Consider the following 22,817-nt stretch of genomic DNA (forward strand, 5'->3'; position numbering starts at 1 on the left):
GTTTAACAAAAAAGAAATAGAGAGAGAAAGAAAAAATATACAGAGAAAAAAAAGAACCATCTCTATGATGAAGAATAAAACGTTAAGCGTTTATAGACTCATATATACATATTCGCAACGAGACATACATACATACATACATACATACATACATACATACGTATACATGTATACATACATATGTATGTATAACCATTGGGGGAGAGTGGAACTTGCTATAGTACTCCCACGTACTTCAATGCTTGCTTTACACCATTCAGTTGTCTCATTGGCACACAGTTCAGCGGGAAGAGAAAATATATTAGCCTATAGGATATCTCTGTTGTGTTCTCTAATGGCTTTCCAATCATCCTTTTTGAAGTATCTTTTCATTTTTAGCAACAGCTCCTCAGCTTGGGGTTGAGAACTTAGGTTGATTTCAACCAATAGCACAAGGTAATCAACGTTCCTGAGTAGACTATTGCCATTTGACACAAATTCTCGGGTACTGTAGTTCAGAATAAATCTCAAAGTAGTACTTGCTGATCTCCACAATTTGAGAGGCAGGTCGGGAACAATACTGTGTTAAGGAATGAGCTATAGAGGAACTATGTGTGTTGCTACCAGCTGATCTGTATAACTCACTAAACCAAACCAAGTGTTATTTTTAAACTAATTAGAATATAAAATATAAGAAATACTTATTATTTTATTTGGAGAGATTATCCTATTTGGCCGATGTTATGATAATATATGTAGGTAACCAATATATATCTATATATATTATTTTTACATGAATAACGTGCATTTATTGCATGGGAACAATGTTTAATGTTACAGTTACTGTGTTATTAGTTTGTCATAGGCAAACTATTAATAAATGAAATGTCTTTATCCACCTAAGGCTCCTTTTTTACTGGCTTTATTTTTTATATGTGTATATAGTCAATACGATGTACAGAGATACTTAGCAACATCCAACATGCTCAGGGAATTCATTTAAGTTCTCTACACACTTGTTTCTAATCTTGGTGAATTAGTGTTATGGTGAGCTACCCTATTGTGTAAGTACATCGACTTTCCCTGACACCATGAATAGTGATAATGGTGGTAACAGTCGATTTTGGCACATTACTTCTGTATTTTCTGTAAATAAAGACACTTGTAAACTACCTCCTTGTTGTCTTATTATACTGTTATACTACTGTTTAAGGTCACAAAAATTAGAATATCAAACACAAAAGCTACTTGTGTAATCATTCTTTTGTGGATTGCTGTCCTCACTTTCATGGTTGCTGTTTCACTACATTTCGACTAACTCATCCTCTGGCCTTCTTCAGGAATGCCGAGTTTTGTATCCTCGGTAATTACTACCTTCCATACTTCTTTTGGGGCCCATGATGCAGTGGATAGAGGCGTTGAGTCTGTACAGTTCCAGGTAAACATTAATTGAAGATAGCAGTTTCAATCTTACCCAAGCAGGCCAGAGATTTGGGTGGCCCAAACCTGGTGAGACAATAACAACTATGGAAAACAGTAATTACTGAGGATACCGTTACAAAACTCAGCATTCCTATCATGGTTCATCACCTGAAGAAGGCCAGAGGATGAGTCGGTGAAACAACAACTACGAAGATGAGGACAACAGTCTGCAAAAGAATGAATACACAAATTATGAAACCTCATCTCAAAGGATTTCAAAATCAAAATATACAATGGTTGATTATGATTAGTATTTAATGCAAAAATAAGCACAAATTTAACTACACTCAATCATCAATTTGACATTAATTAACTTTTGCACGTTTTTAAAGGGCTAAAATGTCTTGTATGTAACCCCATCAAAACAAAGCTTAATTTAAAAAAAAAAACAAAAAAACTTACTCTTTGATTTGGAGAGATCCTCCCATTTGGCCAATGTTTTTGTACTGAACTGGAAACTTACTGACAACAATTTTCCCTTTTTGATTTCGATTCGAAAAGTTATTGTTTCTCGTACACAGGTAGTGATAAACGCCAATCTTGGTGATTTTTCTTGGCTGGAGATCAAAATAAGTACCGGCCTGGTTCAAGAGTGGGTCAGGTTTATTTTTATTTCCTGGAGAAAAACAAAAATAAATGTTATATATAAGTTCATATGGAAAAGCTTACTTATTTCCAATTGTAAATTTTTATGCAAAACTAGCAAGGGGTACCCGACCTTGCCTGGTCGTAAAGTATGCTCAATATATTTTAATGCATGAAGATTTTGTTTTTATCATTACATAGTCAATCTTCTAGAGAATATTATACTTAATATATAGTACTGATTTTAAAGGTAATAAAAAAATAACTTGGGCGCCATTAGCTAGAATTGAAACCAAAACAATTAGTTCTACAGCCGTGTTCCCTCATTTAAATCTCTAGCCTTGTTCGTTATCGTTTGGACTAAACCAACAGACGGATAAAAAAATAAAAAAAAATAAAAAAAACTGATAAAATTAAACCACTTTTAGCTCTGATTAGTTTACGCATGTGCAAACTAGTAGAAATGTTAGCAAGTTGAAATGTTTGAACATTTTGCATTTCAACTTGCCGACTTCTGTACGAGTTATTCATCCATCCAAACAAAGATTTTTACTCGTTATCAACTATCCTTGTATGATTACTATTTGCTGTTAATTTCAATGTTATGTAACCAGTAGTTTAAAAGTTTACCGGATAAATATTTACACACACACACACACACACACACACACACACACACACACACACACACACACACACCAACTGTTTTATTTATATAGATAGATGAGCACATTAGAATTTTGCAATGTTTAAATAATTTTCTTATCTAAATGTTTTGTAGTTTTATAATTAAACTAGAAATACTGTCACTCATTGGAAACGGATAAGATTGCTTGAATCAGAAAAAAAAAAATGAGTTTGCAAAGCCAGTACAAAAAGTGCTCCCTAGAACTTCAATTCTATGAAAAAACAAAAATAAAGAACAATATGTATGGCGCACATACTAGTGATGGGAAGATTCCAGTATTTTCCCCAATTCCAACACAATTACCGAATCCGTACTAAATTTTTGATTCTGATAAAATTACTAATTCCTATTCTTTATAAATGTCTAAATATTTAACTATAAACTTATTATTTTTTCGAGATCACCGTAAAAACACATATTAAATGAGGCACTGAATGCCATAACTCGGTAAGCGCCACAAACAAAACTCTGTTCCGTCTGCCTGCTTCCCACCTGACTACAACCTGGATGTCTTCAAGTCCAACGTAAACAAATTCCTAATGAACCGCCACCTCAAGTAAACACTTTAATAAATCTCCACACTAACGTACTGTACTTGCAATAAACCTTATCCCTGAGTGGCTTCAGGGCCTTGATAAGTGGTGACCACCGTGTAAAAAGAAAAAGAATAGAGAAAAACACTGTTGAAGTTAGATTTGGTGGGTATACTGTGCATTAGTTGATTTCTACCCATGTTCCGGTCTGAATCCAATCATAACTATTCTTGTATGTGTTAAAGGTGGCTATGGGGAATAAAATGATTTCCTGATATTTTGCCGTGATGGCGCTTACTGAGTTATGACATTCAAAGCTTCAAATGTGCAAATATTTTCTCAAGCATAAAAATTCACTTGTGGGGAATGATCAATGAATTTTAGTTTTACTCTTGGTTTAAAAATCAATAAATATTTATTATTTTATCATTAATACCAGCAGTAGCAGCAGCAGCAGCAGCAGCAGCAGCAGCAGCAGAATATTTTGTTTTAAGCAAAATCAAATAAAAAAGAAAATTAAAAGAATCGTTTTTGGCATCGGAAAATCGGCACAATTTTCTCTGATTTTTCTGATTTCCAAATCCGATTCGTCTCAACACTAGTATGTACCCATGATGAAAAGAAAATATTGTACACCAAAAATCACATAAATTGATCAAGTAGTGTTATTTTTAAATAAGAAAATAATTTTTAAGCAAATAATGGGAATTTGTTGGTATTACGAAGATATGCAAGGCTTATTCTGAACACTATTTCTGAAAAGCTTTTTTAAGAGGGACATAACCAATGATGACTTTTAGTAATTTAATAATTTAAATGACCAAAGATACTATAAACACTCCAATCTAAAAAATATCATGGCCTGTAAACTGCAAAAGGACTAACAAATATATCACAAAAGTTTGAACTATTTTGAATAATGTTGTCTTTCCGAAAATGTTCCTTTTAAATTTATTACGTTATTTTAAGAAAATATTCTCGTCTGATATCGTACATTTATGTTGTTCTTTCTGAAACTCTACCGCAGTATTTACATACATGCATACATACATACATAATGATAATTGCTGCATCTTGCCAGATGATCGCCGTCACATTGAGTTCTCCCAATCTCGTTGTCCATGCCATCTCAGATGACTCTGCACTCCCGACGCAGATTTGCACATATTGAAGTAAATGTGACATACATGATGATTGCAACGTCTTGTCAGATGAGTGCCACTCACTCAGTCACTGAAAGTCCATGAGGCTGAAGATAACCTTCCTTTTTTTTCCCCCTTTTCCCTCCTTTTTCCAGTCCTGCCAGCGAATTCACACGCTCAAGCAGACACGACACTGAAGACGGTCCCTGGCACACACACACACACACACACACACACACACACACACACACACACACACACACACACACACACACACACACACATATACATACACACATGCACACACATATATACCATCATATACAAATACATACACACATATACATACACATACGTACATATGTATGCACATATACATACATACACATAAGGTTACCTACATATACCTACACATACATATATATGCACCTATACGCATGCATATATATGCATATATACATACATATACATACATACACACAAATATATATACGTATATACATACAAACACACATAAACATATATACACAAAAAATAAATAAATAAAAATATATACACACATACATATATACATACATATACAAATAGGTATACATACACATACATACACTAGTACATATATTAACATACATACATACATACATACATACATACATACATACATACACACACATTTGCATATATAGAATGATGGTAGATCAATTATTACATGCTTCCAGTATTTCAGGGCTACACACGTGACACTTTTTCCATCGCCACGGACAATTTTTATAGACAAATGCCTGAGGAAGTATCTATACAAAGATGATGTTACAGAGTTTTAGCTTTGTACGACAGCTAAGTCTCTCTCTCGGTTCAAAATGTTGAGATCCAGCAACAAGCATGAGCAAGATAGCCAGCAACAAATCAAACTGCAGACCAGCTTAATGCGGGTACTGGTCTCCCGCTTTATTTTTTTATTTTTATTTTTTTTAAATCAGAGATTTGCTTCACCCAGAGGGGTTGCCTTAACAGGAACATACATACATACATACATACATACATACATCACAAAAGTTTTAATCATTTTGAATAATGTATTTATGAAATACAACAACAAAAACAAAAATCTTGCAAAAGTTTGGATTATCTCTCTTACGCTTTTCAATATAGCGTCACAAGATCTTTATTCATCATTTGGACATAAAATTTGATTTTCTTATTTAAAAATAAAAATACTTGATTCCCTTACGTGATTTTTGCAGTACAATATTTTCTTCCCATAATAGATACATACATCATACAGATTTTTCTTTATTTTCGTTTTTTCATATGGAGGTGGGTGGAGTGAGGGAGTTCTGGACACACACCAAAAAATAAAAATAAAAAGACAAAATCTAAAATTAGTTGCTTTCTGCATGCTTAATTTCCTTCTATCTCTCTCCTTCTCTAGCTAAAAATTAAATATTATTACTACCTATGGTGTTATTCCCTTTTGTTTATAATAGAATATTCCAATAATTCATTGTTTCTTTTTCTTTATTACTTTGGATTATTGTGATGATCAAGGCTATTAGTGATAGGACGATTTCAAAATTTTTCCAGATTCTGATGTAATTACTTAATCTGTTCTAAATTTCTGATTCCGCTACAATTACTGATTCTGATTCTTTTAAAATCTCTAAATGTTTTACTATAGAGTTGTTAATTTTTGGATTACCATAAAACCCATGTAATATATGCACATATTTTTTGCAAACATAAAAATGCACTTGTGGGCGGGTGATCTATAGATTAAAGTTTAACTGGTAATTTAAAATCAATAAATATTTATCACTGACCATTAATACCAGCAATGGTAAATCAAGTTTTTAAACAAAAACAATTAAAAGAATCATTTTTTTGGAATTGGAAAATATGCACAAATTTTTCTGATTCCAATACCCTAAAAACTTCTGATCTTTTCGATTCCGATTCCAATTAATAATCTCAACACTACTGGCTGTGTAAACGAGTTGTGTCAATAGCCAATAAGTCAAGGAATTGTAGTGTTCCGAGCATAATATAATAGCCATAATTTAGCTAGTGGGGAATGGTATCTGGACGTGCCTTAGGTTAAAGAATATGGGATTACTCCAAAGAACATTAATCCTAACCCTAACTCTCATAAGACTAGTCTAGTTGACGCAAAACTGTCATGAAAGATCAAGAAGGATGAAAAGTCCAAAGAGGAAAAGTGTGTAGAGCACTGGAACCTTGGAGAATCTTATTGCCACTCAAATTCCAGAAAACTTCAACAATCAATGAGAAATTAGTTGTAAATGGCTGTTGTGATAATGCAAAGTGATTTGCGTTGGTTATCGAAAAAGACTAGAAGAGTGTTGGAAATCTGGAGAAACTTGTTGAAATATTGGAAAATCTCCCTAAAATAAAAATCCAAAATTTAAATCCAGAGTTGATCTTCTGAGAAAATCCAATTGCATCCCTACACCCACGTCTTTGGATAAGAGTTTAGTGTTTGTGACTTTGAATTTTTTATTTTGTATGCGTCTCCGAAACGTCTGTCGAAGTTTCACTACAGATTAAATTAATTATGTGTATCTGAACTACAATTTCATATAATTTCTTCCTCATAAAGCTAAACATGCTCTTAGCATTTTATCCCTGTAATCAAAGAGCATCCCTTTTTGTTATTTTATTCAAGAAAAAAAGAAAAAACATTCACAAGATATTAAAAAAAAAAAAATAGTACTTGTATAATGTATGTACTCGTTATAGAACGATAATGTCATATTCCAAAAATTACGTAAATCGATCAAGTAAAACTAAGAAAATTAAAATTTATGATTTTTAGCAAATTTACTACAAAACTGCATTGAACATGAGGCTTATTTTGGACCTCTCAACTTCGATTTCAGTTATCCCACCCTATTTCATCGGATCTAATTATGGCTGATGAAAACACTACGACTCACTGAGCCATAAAATTTGATTTTATGGAATAATAAAAAAGTACTTGATCAAATTACGTAATTTTTGGAATAATTCATCTTCGTTCTGTGACATACATTATACAGACTTTCCTGTATTTTTTTTTACTTTTAATTACCGCCATAAGTGCCAATCTGAATAAGCACCAAAAAAACAATAATTATGAAGTTAATCCTTTACATTTTTTTTTTTTTGGTGGAGGAGGAGGGTCGATGATCATCCAATTTTGTCAAAACCTATTGAGCTTACTGTTGTGGTAGTTATGCCCCCTTATTGTAACTCTGAAGTTGAGAAGAATTATTGCCCTTAGTTATTATTGATTTTCTTGCAATGGCATCTCATAAATAAAGCATGTGTTCACCTATCTCTCATCTTATTCACTCATTATCGCGGCCATCCTATCCAATGGACCCCATAACATCACATGGTGTAAGAAGTGAGATTAGAACCCACACCCACATTCACTAGACACTCACACAAATATCACATTTATCTTGTGGCTTGGATGTTGAACCCCAATTTGTTTTAAAAAGATTTCATTTACCAAAATATTTATCATGGGAAATGTGTGACAATATTTACAGATATTTAAAAAAAAATTCACTTTAGTTATGTTCAGGATATATTTTCTGGGTCGATAGTGCTAAGATTTAATACTAAAAGAAAAAAATAATCGTTCAAAATATCCATACTTTTACTTGTTCAACTTCGCTAGCCAGTAGAATGATGCGGCTATGTGTGTCACTTTAATTTTTAGCCATAATAGAAATTTATATTTCTTTGTGTCCAATACTTTTGTATCGGATATAATATATAAAGTAAAGTCAGTCTTTTTCTCGATTTTTGTCATCAATACTTTTTTCTCTGCAAAATCAATATTTGATTTTGGTTCATCAGCTTTTGGTGGATCGTTGCAGCACGTTGGTAAGAACAATAAAATATAATTCAATCTAGAATCAACTTCACGCAATATTAATGTGGTCATATGCAAGCTGCTTCATGTTGGTGGTGAAAATGACTAACGACTTTTAAATCCATTTCTATTTTCCCTATAGATGAAGAGTTGGCTACAAGTGTACTTGTGTGTGTATACTCATTTTCTTAAAAGCTTGGTCATCAAACTTTGATCTTGGGCAGCCATTATAATCCTCTCCTGATCATAGTGAAGTGATCCTCGTTTTAGCCAGTCTACAGAGCCTCCTCTATCTATATAGTCCTGGGTGAATTCATCCAGAATATACTTGGCATATTGTTTGTGGACCCATTCTTCTAGTTTTTTTGCAATGAAAGTTCTTGGTGTATTTGACTTTAGTATGGCATTAAACCTCAAAGGCTGTATTTACAGTGTTTTTTTTTTTGTTTTTTTTTATATCTAAACATTAAATAGAGTGAGCATTTAACTTGAACATTGAGAGCAAAAAACCCTGACCTGATGTAGCTAGTCTCATGAGATCATCTTTTGTTAGGTTGAGAAAAGTCACATTGGAGAGCGGAGCAGGATAGCTCTGGCCATAGTCACCGAAGACAGGCAACTCAAAAGAGTTGTGTTCTCCACCAATAGTGTCATTCAGCTCAGCCAGCATTAGCACATTATTGCGATCGGTACCCGCAGTGCCTTCACCTTCAAAGTTTTTGTTGTTTGTATTTGAGCCATTCCATCTGGAAAACAAAAACATGACAAGAATTTAAAAATAACAAAAATGGAATGGATAAGATATTCTTAAGATGTGACTATGAAATTAGAATACTTAAAAATAAAGGTTACATCTATATAATATTTCTTTTAGTCTGTTTGTTTATCTGTTTCACGTTTTCACTGAAATTATTAGGCCGATCTGGTTAAGATTTTGTTTGGAGTCTTTGTTATGATAAAGTGCAGCGAATTAAGTATTATGGTGTCAATTTGATGCACATTTGATAGGGATTAATAGGCATTAGTCACCACAATACCACATTTACTCTCACTTTTTCTTTGAAACTATTGGACCCATCTGGCTGAAATTATGCATGGACTTTTGTTATGATAAGGTGCAGCAAACTAAGTATTATGGTATATGCTCGATGCGAAGCACAAAACTAATGATATTCAACCATCAATTTCGCATAAAGCACCCATTCTAAGTCAACAGGTTATATTTTTTTCCCGCCGTTTTTAACGAACTAAAAAGTTTAGCATGCGCATATATATATATATATATATATATATATATATATATATATATATATATATATATATATATAATATTGGTTGTATTGTCAAAAACAAATGTTCAAGCTTAGTGGATATATGGTTCTAATATATAATTTCAGAGCAATGATTAATTAGAAATAATTTCTGACAGAAACAAAATTCTGTAGCAAGCAAATTGATTTTAATATAAAACGTAACAGCCGTTTTTTCCTAGCTATACAATCAGACCATTATTAATTACGAAGACTAATAAACATACTGGATCTTTAAGAATGCAGAAAAATCGACTATAGTACATTTTCATTAAAACATCCGTATCCTTTGATATATGTTGTAAATAAACCTCCATAATCTATTATCTTTTATATGTATATATTTTTTATATATGAATTAATCTATTATCTTTTATAAATATCTTTTTTATATATATGAATTAATCTATTATCTTTTATATGTATATATATTTTTTTTATATATGAATATTCAAATCTTCTTTTGACTATGTATTGAGTTTTTAGATGTGTATGGTTAGGTTTCGTTCCTCTTATCTACTTGTCTGTTTTGTACCAAATGTACTTAAGCTTCTTCGTTTTTTTTTTTGTTAGTTTTTTTGTTTTTTTTAATACGTCTTTATTCCTATACAATTTTCCACTGGAGAGCAATGAATTTAACAGCTGTCCTGTTTTCTAGAAAGCAGCTACATAGTAAACAGTTGATGATCCCCGCTTTCTATTCATAATTTATGTTAAGGTTTCTTGTTTAGTTTTCAATGTCATATAGTTGAATCCTCTTCTGTTATTGTAAATTTTCCAACAGTAAGTTGGCTTATACAAGTGATAATTCTGCGATATAATGAATTTACTATCTCTAAGAATTTACACTGCATTTTTTTGTCTTTCTTTTTACTTTTCTTAAAAAAAATACTCAAGGAAGGGATCATTTAATTATAGAAACTAAATACGATGCAATAAGATTTTTTTAAATAAATGAAAACAATATTATAAATCAAATATTTCAGCCAGAGCAAGCTTTTCTCAATGATATATGTATATATTCCCAATGATATATATACTCACGAAAGATTATTCAGTACTAAAAGGAGCCGTGTACCGGCATTGCCCAGTGGAAAGATAACACAAAGTCAGAACAGATTCGTTGAAAGAACTCTACTCACTCAAAAACAAACTATCTAGCACATTATCGTAGACTGAGCTAATTTTGTTTTGTTTTGGTTTGTTTTGTTTTATGAAGTTTAAATTTCAAGATTTTTTTCTACATTGTCGAAATATAACAATCTCCTGACATAGTCATCCAATTTTTCCCGGTGTTATCGGAAACTGTTTTTAAATATCCTTATTTTTTGTAGAGAAACATTGTCACATACGGTGGAACAATAAAAGTGTCGCCCTAAAGAAAACAACACTCAAGCTTTATATTAAAACTTTTATTGAAAAAAGCAATTCAGGTAACTTGATTATGTAGTTGAGCCGACACCTATTCAATGATGCCACCTTCAGCCTCAATCATCATCTCGACATGGGTCTAGAACAGGGAGCATACCTTTTTCCACAAGCGCCTGCGGGAACTCGACTAATATTTGGCAAATGGCGGCGATCAGACTGACTTTAGTGTTGTGGGAGGTAATGTTGGTGATGTTCTTCATGTATGACTAAACGAGGTAGCCCAGTGTATTTTGGTCGGTGGAGGAGGGCGGCCAGTGAGAGAAGGGTGTAGCACTCCTTCTGAAATCAAGCCTAGGTCTTTTTTTTTTTGAAATATTGAGGCGATTAAAGAACTATTGAAGGATTCTTTAAATGGTTAGTTGGTTGTTTTTGTTTTACGGCATATCAACCCTTTTCAGGTTATTTAATGCCGAATCCAGTGATTTTGAAGAAAACATTTTTAATAGAATATATATTTTTTTTCAAGTCGGTTTCTATTAAACCCATAGTTGGGACCCTAACAGGTACTACCACTCCGGGTCAGAGTGGACCTGGGAGCAATGGCAATTAAAGGGTGGCTCCACACTCCCCAAAGCCCGCAAGTTGGGGCCTCACCATCGGATATAGTTTAAGGTCATCTCCAGGACCATTCTTTAAATGGAGACTTATCAAAATGTACAAGGCTTAACATGTATAGTGGAGACTAAGTATATAAAAACGATTATAGACAAGACAACATATGTATTGCCGTATATGAATTTATTTATAAATCAAATAAGAAAAAAACATCGATGAGAGGAGGTGTTATAAATGCGCTTTATTCCCAAGCATTTTGAAGCATAATGCTTCTCATCAGAAGAGGGTGGATAGAGCTAGGTAACATATGTGTCACTTCATCCAGAAAATACTTTGCATGCTGTTGGTTGACCCATTCTTCCAGATTTTTTTTTATAATGAAAGATCTTGGTGCATTTTTGGCGACTTTATTGGGCTAATTCCATACCAGACTTGTTGTGTGTTTGTGTCTCATATGTAGGACAGTGGTGTCAAAAATAAGGATGAGAATGCTATTTCAAACTTCAACGTTGATTAAACTAGATTTAGTAAAATAGAAAAGGTTTCATTTTTATTTATTTTTTTAGGCCCCAACAAAAGGGGGTGGATCTGTAAATTCGTTCGTTCGTCTGTCTGCACTTTTCTCAATAACTACGCCTTGGAATTTTTTAAAATTTTGCACAAACATTAAACATGATATAAGTGAAAAGTAACACAACGGATTTTCCGGGAAAACTCCGGTTGCCCCCCCCATCCCCCAGGAGTGCCTTTCGGGTTAAAATGGTTAAAATTGACACTTTTGTGCTTATTTAAAAACATTAATGCCTTGGATTAAAACTTTCTGAAAAGTTGTAACCAACTGATTTCTATATAATTTTGTTTGTCTATACTTCACGATAACTCTTGGGTGTGCCCCAGGGGCTCTTTGAAGGCTAATAAAAACACTCCATTTTTGGGACTATTTTACCATATTTGTCCAAAATTTCCTGTATGTCTATTTAGCAGTTTTGCATGGTGCTGAACTCAAATTTAAATATGTTAAGGCCTTGGGGACTTTTGGGGCTAAATATGGGGGTGGGATGGCAAATGATGGACGTAGGCATTTTTTTTTGCATGGTGCAGAACTCAAATTTACATATGTTAAGGCCTAAAACTGTACCGTTTGTTCATTTTCACTAGGATTTGACATCCCCTGAGGACTTTTGGGAGAGAGGGCAAATATTGAACTTAGTCATTTTTTTTTATGCCTTGTTCACTGTTCACTCACTCACTTGTTTTTAGAAACTGACTTAAAAATGACCCAGCCTGACCGAATGTCACAAAAAAATATAAATACAAGATTATGCATACTGAAAATGAACATATTCCCCAGTTTTCATTTCCAGTGTGTTTGGAACAAAATCGTATTCAACGGCTGGATAAACTTGGACAATGTTGCCTCGCTTTCCACGGACATTCACATTATGGATGACGGCATCTTCTAAATGTGCGGGTCGCTTCCTGATTGAAAAAGTGTGGGACCTGAAAAAGAAATAATCAAATTCTTTTCGTGAAGTTGGAGACGAAATAGGAAATTTGGATCATTAACACCCACCCCCACCAAAAAAAGATACAAATCTTTCATTTAAAATTACAAAACAAAAAAATAAAATAAAAATAAAATGATATGCCTACATAACTCACTGTCTTGCTTAGAATCCATGTTCCAAAATTCATAATGATCGGTTAATTAGTTTAGGACTGAATCGCGTGCATACACACACACACACACACACACACACACACACACACACACACATTATATACATATATTCTTTTATATATATTCTTTTATTTCTTTTGTATATATTCTTTTATATATTCTTTTTATATATTCTTTTATTTCTTTTCTGTAAAGTCTGATGAAGTTACTGCGCCATTGATACGATTGGGTAACCGAAACATATGTAACTAAGCAGATAAAACGGTAATAAAAAAATATGTATTTGCTCTGCAATAGTATTGAGCACTTTTTTTCAGGTTTTTACTAATTACCATTTCTGATATATATATATATATATATATGTATATATATATACATTTTTTCACAAACACACACACACATACACACACACACACACACACATATATATATATATATCAGACATATCTCATTGAACATGACGGAGTTATTCTTTTTTCTGATCTTGATGGATAATTTTTCAATTTGCCGGGCGGTCTTTTAATTTCAGTAGGTAACTTATGCAGTATGACGCTCAAAGATTTGATTCACCATGCATACAATATAGAATCAACTTGACAAATATTTTACAAACAGCTAACAAGCATAAGACAAACCCTAATAAGCAATAACTTTCCCAATAAAATCGTTGACAAACACATAAAACTCTATTTAAACTCACTCCACAATAAAAACAAACCCTAACCCTAACAAAAATGACACCATCAAAGTATACTATAAAAACCAATTACATACTAACTACAAAATAGATGAAAAAATAAAAATAAACCTAATTAAAAGATACACCAGACCCACCGACCAAAACAAAAAGATCAAACTAACAATATATTATACCAAATTTAAAACTTCCAATTTAATAATCAAAAACAATAACAACACTAGCACCACACTAAATCAAACTAATGTTGTGTATGAATTTATTTGCCCCTTCGAAGAATGTCTCTGAACCCACTTTAAAAAATCATACAACGCATACAAGGGCTATACAACAGCAACACTCTCCCGACGACTAACCTATCATTTAGCTGACAATAGTGCCATAATACAACATCTAACATTCCATGATAAAAACTACAATCGTCCGACATTAGAAATATCTTAACTAACAATACTAAAATCAGATACCTTAACAACTGCACACGACGATTAAAATTACTAGAAGCCATACTTATAAATAAACGATAGCCATTTTTGAACCGGATCTCATTTAATACCGGGACAAATATACTAACAGTATTTAATAACTAACTAGAAACTAAATAAATAAAATATGCAATGAGAAAATCGAAACTGCACCCACCTTTATAACCAATCCCAAAAATAAAATAAAATAAAATAAAATAAAACACTATAATTACACAAAGCCTCATAGAAAAAGAAAAAGAAAACGAAAACAACAACAATCGCTCCTGAAGATAATTGGATGCACCGATAGAAAGCGCTCGAGAACAATATGTCCGAAAAACAACCTTTGGGCGTCATGCTGTATAAATCACCTACTGAAATTAAAAAAAAACCGCCTGGCAAATTGAAAAATTATCCATCAAGATCATAAAAAAGAATAACTCCATCGTGTTCAATGAGACGTGTCTCACTAATAACCTGCTGGCAAAATATACAAATATATACATTTGTATATTTTGGCAGCAAGTCATCATTCAAGCATGTCGATTGAACACGACAGAATTATTCTTTTTTCCGATTTTTCTGGATATCTTTTCTATTCGCCAAGCGGTCTTTTTAATTTCAGCGAGCATATTGTATAAAATGGCGCATAACAGTTGTTGTTCAGCCATATTCTTCTCAAGCGCTTTCTATCGGTGCATTCGTTTATCATCAGGAGCGATTGGGCACCATTTTATACAACATGGCAGCTGAAATTAAAAAGACCGCCATTATATAAAAATAATTTCATAACATCAACAGTGGGTTCTCTACAGTGCAATGTAAGCTACAATGTATTATGAACTAAGTCACTCCAGGGAAGCTTATGAAGCTTCCTATCCTATCGGTAAACTGCGATGGATCCTCAACTACAGCATGCAATTAATCTGATTGAAAAATCGGCGATTTCACCAATTTCAATGAAAATAAAATATGGGAATGTGAAACATTCGTTATTCCTTATTCAATCCCGACCAATGTCGGGTTTTTCTGCTAGTTGTTTATAGAATGGATTCTTGCTGTTTTGCTTGGGATGCAAATTCTTTGTTGCTGCATTAACTGAATTGGCCTGGCATAACGAAGGAGCCGATTATGGCAAGAGAGTGCAGATGGTGCATTACCACAATAATTCATAAAAATGTTGATATGCCGTAAAACAGATCAATGAATCATTTATAATATATGGATTATATTATTGCTTGATATGGCATAAAACAACAACAACAAAAAAAATGAAATTAAAAAATTAGACAAGTTATGATGTTTAAAACACACACAAAAAAAATCGGCCTATACCTGTCCTGGAAAACCCTGCCGAACTGTGCAGTATTGATGGCCAGTGTGAGCGAAAAGTCAAGGTCTTTAAAAATTTTCACAACTGGATTTTGCTTAAACACATAACCCTGATCCTTTGGATACATCCCAGGAAGATCGATTTTAGTTGCTTCACCTGGTTTTGGGGCGTTGGCTTTGTGGTCAGTGTCCCAAGAAAAGTCAGTTGTAGAAATGTTGTATCTGAAAGTACAAAAACAATAATAAAAAAGTACAGTCATGCCCAAGTAGTATCTTAATCGTATTACTTTACATGAACCCCAAATGAAAACAAAAAGCATCTGATATTTTTTTAAATAGTCATTTTTTGCAATAGGTATTGCAATAGATGTGTGTATGTAATCGATATATGTTAGGGTCGTAGATAGATGCCAGAGAAATGATTAAGTAATGTATTTACTTTGTTGCAATGTTCTGAGAGCTCATGTGACTACTACGAGTAGCATGCACGCTCTCTGAACACCCCCTCCACCACCACTCCATCACCCTACCTACCCACTCCTTCCTTCCTTCCGTAAACAGAATCTCTTAGCGTTGCTAATAGACTAATTTACAACAGGGACATTAGAGCAAAGACACTGCCTGTTAACCGGTGTTAATTTTTCCGTTTTGTTTTGTTTTTCCTCCTTCCATCAGACGCTGATGAGTTGTGTTGGATTTTATCAGCCATGGAAGACTGTTCCAAAACAATGAAACCGCTGGCTCGTCTTTGGAATGTGCATGTATAGTTTTTAAATACATATTTGTATTTTAGCTCTCACATTCGCGACCGAAAACTTTATTTGATTTATTTTCATCGCATTCTGACACCTTATATGTGTGTGTGTGTGTGTGTGTGTGTGTGTGTGTGTGTATTTTATATCGATAGTGAACATTCCAAAGCCACAGATGTATTTATACACATTTTTTTTTTATATTTTTCCAAAGAACTTATATATGTCTCTGAAGATTTGTTTGGTGAATTTCTACCATTCAATGAAACACATGTAAGATACAACATATCAACAATAAACAATATGAATGTGAAATAAATACATCTGTGGCTTTAGAATGTTCACTATTGACATATATACTCTGAAAGTGTAAATCATTTTTATTGAGCTTATTTGATTGTGACAATTTTGAAAAACTTTATTGAATATATACATTAATAATACAATTTTCAGATTTTTAATCATGTCAAAACGCACTTTATCTCCTTTTGATGGATTGATTGTTGCTATTTCTTATGATGAGTTAAGGACAAAATAGATTCACTGATTGATATAATAATTGACTGATTTTGTGCTACGAAACAGATACTGTCAAGAATTGTAAATGTCAACTGAATTGTAAGATGGTCAACATCATGAACTTTGGAATATAGACTTTTGTCATTCATTCATTATATTGCTCTGTAATTACATTGAGCTTCTTAAATAAGGATTGGTATATATTATAAGGAAGTAAAGTATATTTCCACAGAAATATATATATATAATTATAAGAATATATTTTTTACACACACACACACACACACACACACACACACACACACACACACACACACACACACACAGCGCAAATAAGATCTTCTTGACATAGCTATTCACTGGCTCATATGAGGAATGGTGCACCTTCCTCTAGTGATGTTACCTCAAATAACAGCACATACCTGGATACTCCACCCAACTAGATGAATGGCTGGCAGTCATAGAGAAGAAAAGAATACTATACAGACTGGCAAATTAGGAGATGAAACTTTTGAACCTTGACGGGACAACAGGGCGAGTATCTAACCTCAAATAAGATCCTCTCGGTATTTTTTATATGGGGGTCACCACTTATCAAGGCCCAAAGGCCACTCAGGGATAAGGGTTATTGCGTGTACAGTAATCAATGAGATAGTATTGTAGTAATCATTAGTATTGGGGGTTTTGATAGAGTGGCGGTTTGATAGGGGGCGGTTTGTCAGGAGTTTGTTTATGTTGGACTTGAAGACGTCCAAGTTGTAGTCAGGTGGGAAACGGGCAAGCGGCAGAGAGTTCTACTGACTGACTTATGCAAGGAATAGTGCACTTTCTATAAGTAATGCTACCTCTAGTAACAGTACTAAGCTGGATACTCCACCAGACCAGATTAATTCTTATTCTGGATTACAGCAAAATTCTGAAATGGCCACAATAAGAAAAATTATGACATAAATGAATAGGGGAGGATAAAAATGAATGTTCTTCATTTCTTTATTAACTCAACATTTAAGAGGTAGAGGAGAAAGTTGCTGCTTGAAAAAAAAAAACAAAAAACAAAACAAAAAAACTATCCCTACCTGATCCTAAAGACACATTTATGTCCTGGAGTTTCTGGAACCGTCCAGTTATAATGGACTGCATTGACACTAAGCGTATTCCCAAGATGGTTGTCTCGACTATACTCGCCTTCCTGGCATTCGGGAGGAGGTAACCCGTGAGAAGGAAATTCCTTCCATTTGGCTTTTTTGCAATTTGGAGATTTGGCAGGATAGCAGAAGTTCTAAAAGAAATAAATAAGAAGATACGAAAAACATATATGAACAATGCAAAAAAGTTTTCTTTTTAACTCTCTATTTATAAAAAGTTAAATATGTGTTTGCATGTACAGGAATTACCTTTAAACTAATTAACCGATCATTATGAATTTTGAAACACAGATCACAACGAGAGTCGTACCTCTGGGTCTATTTGTACAGTTCAGAAGAGTTCATCTCTTGTGCATAGGTTTGTTCCCACAATAAAAATCATGTACTTGATTTCGATCAAAATTGGAATAAGGATTCTAGAAATAAGATTTAGTAGCTTATATATATATATATAACTACTTCATTTACTCACATAAAATTAATATACGAAAGTATAGATTTATGCGTAAACTTTAAGTATTTACTTCAAAAGTGCTCAATAGGTAGGTAGAGCTAGTTAGTAATTTATAAAACATATATGGCGATTAAGCTACACTGAATATTCTGCGTTTCATCCACTATAGGATTCGTCAGGCTTATATATGCCATATATGTTTTATAAATTACTATATATATATATATATATATATATATATATATATATATATATATATATATATATATATATATATATATATAAAAATGTAATTCTTGGTTTGCTACAAGTGAATAAAACCATATTTCTACATTACCAATTTATTTGAAATTTTCAGACAACCCATCTTTAGAGTCGAGAGATGTTTTTATGTTATTAAAATAAATTTACATCGCGAATTATTAAAATATTAAATAAAATAAATATATTTTTGTAACCGTTAGTGCGAACCTGCTTTGTTGATAAAACTGAACTTCCGGTTCGATTCATTTCACAGCCACGAATTGACGAAACAAAGTAATTTCATTTTCTGTTTACTCGATAAGTAAAAAAAACAAACAAAAAAAACATAATTCATTTGTTTATCTTCCAAATTTTTTAATTTACACATTTTTTCTTTATTATATAAGGCCAAAAAAAAGTTTGTCACTTGCTTTTTGAGTTTTTTTTTTGTTTTTCGATATAAGATTGGTTGGTAAAAGTATAGTTTTTTTTTACGGATTGGTAACTTGCTAAAATAATACTTGGTGCTAATGCAAAGAGTGGTCTGCGCTATTTTTTAAATCGTATTTCCAGGTTTAATTAAAGTTTTATTATATGTTTTTTTTTATTCAATTGTAAGGTTAAAATACACCCTCCCCTCCCCATGTTAAGAATGGCTTTTTAAATATTAACGTTATTATTACAACACGGATCACTCTCTGCATGAGTACTGTACTTTTACCTAACAATTTAATAAACAAAACATGGTACTTATGCAGAGAAGGTACCATAATAATATAATAATAGAATAATAACGTTATTTAGAAAGCCATTCTTAACATGGGGAGGACGTTTTGTTACTATTCTATACTTTCACCTAACAATTTAATAAACAAAAGATGGTACTTATGCAGATAAGGTACCGTGCTGAAATAACGTTATTAAGAAAACCATTCTTAACATGGGAAAGGGAGAGTGTTTTGTAACTATTTCATATTTTCACCTAACAATTTAATAAACAAAAGATAGTACTTATGCAGAGAAGGTACCGTGCTGAAATAATACCGTTATTTAGAAAGCTATTCTTAACATGGGGAGGGAGTTTTGCATCTATTCTATACTTTCACCTAACAATTTAATAAACAAAAATGGATAGTACGTATGCATAGAAAATACCGTGCTGAAATAATGTTATTTAGAAAGACATTCTTAACATAGGGATGGTATTTTGTAACTATTCTGTCCTTTCACCTAACAATTTAAAAACAAAACATGGTACTTATGCAGAGAAGCTACCCCGCTGAAATAATGACGTTATTATTTAGAAAGCCATTCTTAACATGGGGATAGGGGTGTTTTGTAACTATTCTAGACTTTCACCTAACAATTTAATAAACAAAAGTTAAACTTAAGCAGACAAGGAACAGTACTGAATCATTAACATTATTTAGAAAGCCATTCTTAACATGGGGAGGGAGGATGTTTTCTAACTATTCTGTACTTTCGGTGCTGATGCAGAGCGTGATCTGCGCTATTTTTTAAATCGCATTTCCACATTTAATTAAAGTTTTATGATATGTTTTTTATTCAATTGTAAGGTTAAAGTACAGAATAGGTACAAAACCCCCTCCCCATGTTAAGAATGGCTTTTTAAATAATAACGTTATTATTTCAGCAAGGATCACTCTCTGCATGAATACCGATTAACGTTTTGTTCTTTGCTTTTTTTACCATATTTTTTTGTTTTTTTTCAAGAAAACCTTTTTTAACAAAGATTGAAAGTGCACGTTTTTTCTTTTTTTTTTACAGAAGTTGTTTTTATATAAGAAAATATGAATGCTTATAAAGAAATTGGGTACTCATGCATTTATTGATCCGTGCTGAAATAATAACGTTATTATTTAAAAAGCCATTCTTAACATTGGGAGAAGAGGGTGTTTTGTACCTATTCTGTACTTAAACCTTACAATTGAATGAAAAAAACGGTAAATATTTAGATTAGGTCCACCTCCACAATTTTCTTTTAAATGACGACTTTTGTAGGTTTTCGACTATGCTGAATACGGAAAGCGCATTGAAATTTTGCAGAAATAAGTAGTTATCGAGATATTAAAAATTTGTATAATGCATTGTAATCTCTGGCAGCCGTCTTTTTTACACGCTTGCGCGCGTCATAAACAAATCTACGCGCGTAACAAAGATGGCCGCCAAAGAATACAATGCATAAAACAACTATCTATATCTCGATAACTACTTATTTCTGCAAAATTTCAATGCGATTTCTGTATTCAGCATAGTCGGAAACCTATAAAAGTCGTCATTTAAAAGAAAATTGTGGAGGTGGACCTAATCTAAAAAAAAATACCAAAAAAACATAAAACTTTAATTAAGCTTGGAAATACGATTTAAAAAAATAGCACGGATCAGTAAGTGCATTAGCACCCATTAATCGACTCACGTGACCTTATTAACAAATATTATCAAAAGCAAGATATGTTACTTTATTACCGAAATGGATAATTTTTTTTGTTTTTTAATGCAAAATTTTTATTCGGCTCAAAAAACACAGCATTTACTGTTATATTTGAAAATTACAAATGGCGGCAGACTGTGTTAACACATTAGGTTTGGGAAAATGAGTTAAAACTAAAAAAAAAACTATACAAAATACTGTTAAAAACCACTGAATACATGTCTGCCTATGTCACAGTAACACATATTGAGTGAGTTCCTGACAGTATTTTGTATAGTTTTTTTTAGTTTTAACTCATTTTCCCAAAGTTAATGTGTTCAACAGTCTGCTGCCATTTGTATTTTTCAAATATACAGATAAACACTACATTTTTTCAAACCTATTAAACATTTTACACTAAATAAAAACACTAAAATCTTATCCAGTTAGGTAGAAAAGTAACTTATCTTGCCTTTGATAACATTTATTTGTTATATTTATTTTTCAACAACTTTTTCGTTTCTATGTTTAGTAATACAAACCCGTTTTATTTACTATAACGTTTAGCCGGCTCGAAGAACAGTGTTTATCAGTGTAATTGAAAAATACAAAGGTGATGGACACTGTTGATGATGTTAAGTTTGAGAAAATGATTTAAAACTAAAAAACTATATAAAATACTATCAGAAACCCACCGAATATGTCAGCTTATGTCACAATAACATATAATCAGGAGGCGTATGACATTGTTTTGTATAGTTTTTAACTGATTTTCCCAAACTTAACGTATTCAACAGAGTCCGCGACCATTCGTCTTTTTCAAATACATAGATAAACACTGCGATTTTGAGCCGATTAAACATTTTACATTAAATAAAAACACTAAAAAATTATCCAGTTAGATAGAAACGTAATTTACCTTACCTTTGCTTTCATTTATTCGTTTTTGAACAACTTTTTCGAATCTGTGTATAGTACCCCCCCCCCTTACCCAAATATTAATTAAAAACTCACATTTTTGAATACAATAAAAAAGAAAACTATTTAGCGTTTTAATGGTTTAGCAACTTTCGGGTTAATCCACTGAATGTTGGTTGAGCTCAAGCCATGATTGATGGTAACTCCCGAGGATCCGGATCCAATTCTGCAAGAGTACCATATTTTTTTTTATTTTCGCCTTTTTTTTTTACTTTTTGGAGTGGATTGCTGTACTAAGAATATAAGAAACGTGCATTTTCTCTTTTTATTAGAATTTTCCATTACACGAAATTAAGCCACAGCAACGCGTGGCAGGGTACAGATAGTATATATATATATATATATATATATATATATTTGTGTGTGTGTGTGTGTGTGTATTTAGGCAACATTTTTTGGCGCTTCTACAGAATAGGGACGAGATTTTCGGAAATCCTAAAACTGAATTTCACATGAAAACAATGGTATCTATGTATTCCTTATATTTTTAAGATGATTATATAAAAAAATTACGAAAATCGATAAGGTAG

The 22,817-nt window shown here is 32.5% G+C and overlaps 1 protein-coding gene across 1 annotated transcript in view; it reads right to left on the reverse strand.

Moving 5' to 3' along the window:
* The window catches only part of LOC145296720 (protein DD3-3-like), a 230,433-nt gene that overhangs the window by 9,899 nt on the left and 197,717 nt on the right, over positions 1-22,817 (reverse strand). Inside the window, exons 8-12 of the mRNA XM_080142714.1 lie at positions 18,113-18,315; positions 15,769-15,987; positions 12,918-13,088; positions 8,809-9,038; positions 1,864-2,077 (exon numbers count right to left, since the gene is read on the reverse strand). Of these exons, the coding sequence (XP_079998840.1) occupies positions 1,864-2,077; positions 8,809-9,038; positions 12,918-13,088; positions 15,769-15,987; positions 18,113-18,315 (1,037 nt within the window). The remainder of the gene's footprint in view (positions 1-1,863; positions 2,078-8,808; positions 9,039-12,917; positions 13,089-15,768; positions 15,988-18,112; positions 18,316-22,817) is intronic.

This window comes from Euprymna scolopes, chromosome 2 (genome assembly GCF_053919585.1).
Source record: "Euprymna scolopes isolate OS-2025 chromosome 2, ASM5391958v1, whole genome shotgun sequence".
Taxonomy (NCBI): Eukaryota; Metazoa; Mollusca; class Cephalopoda; order Sepiida; family Sepiolidae; genus Euprymna; species Euprymna scolopes.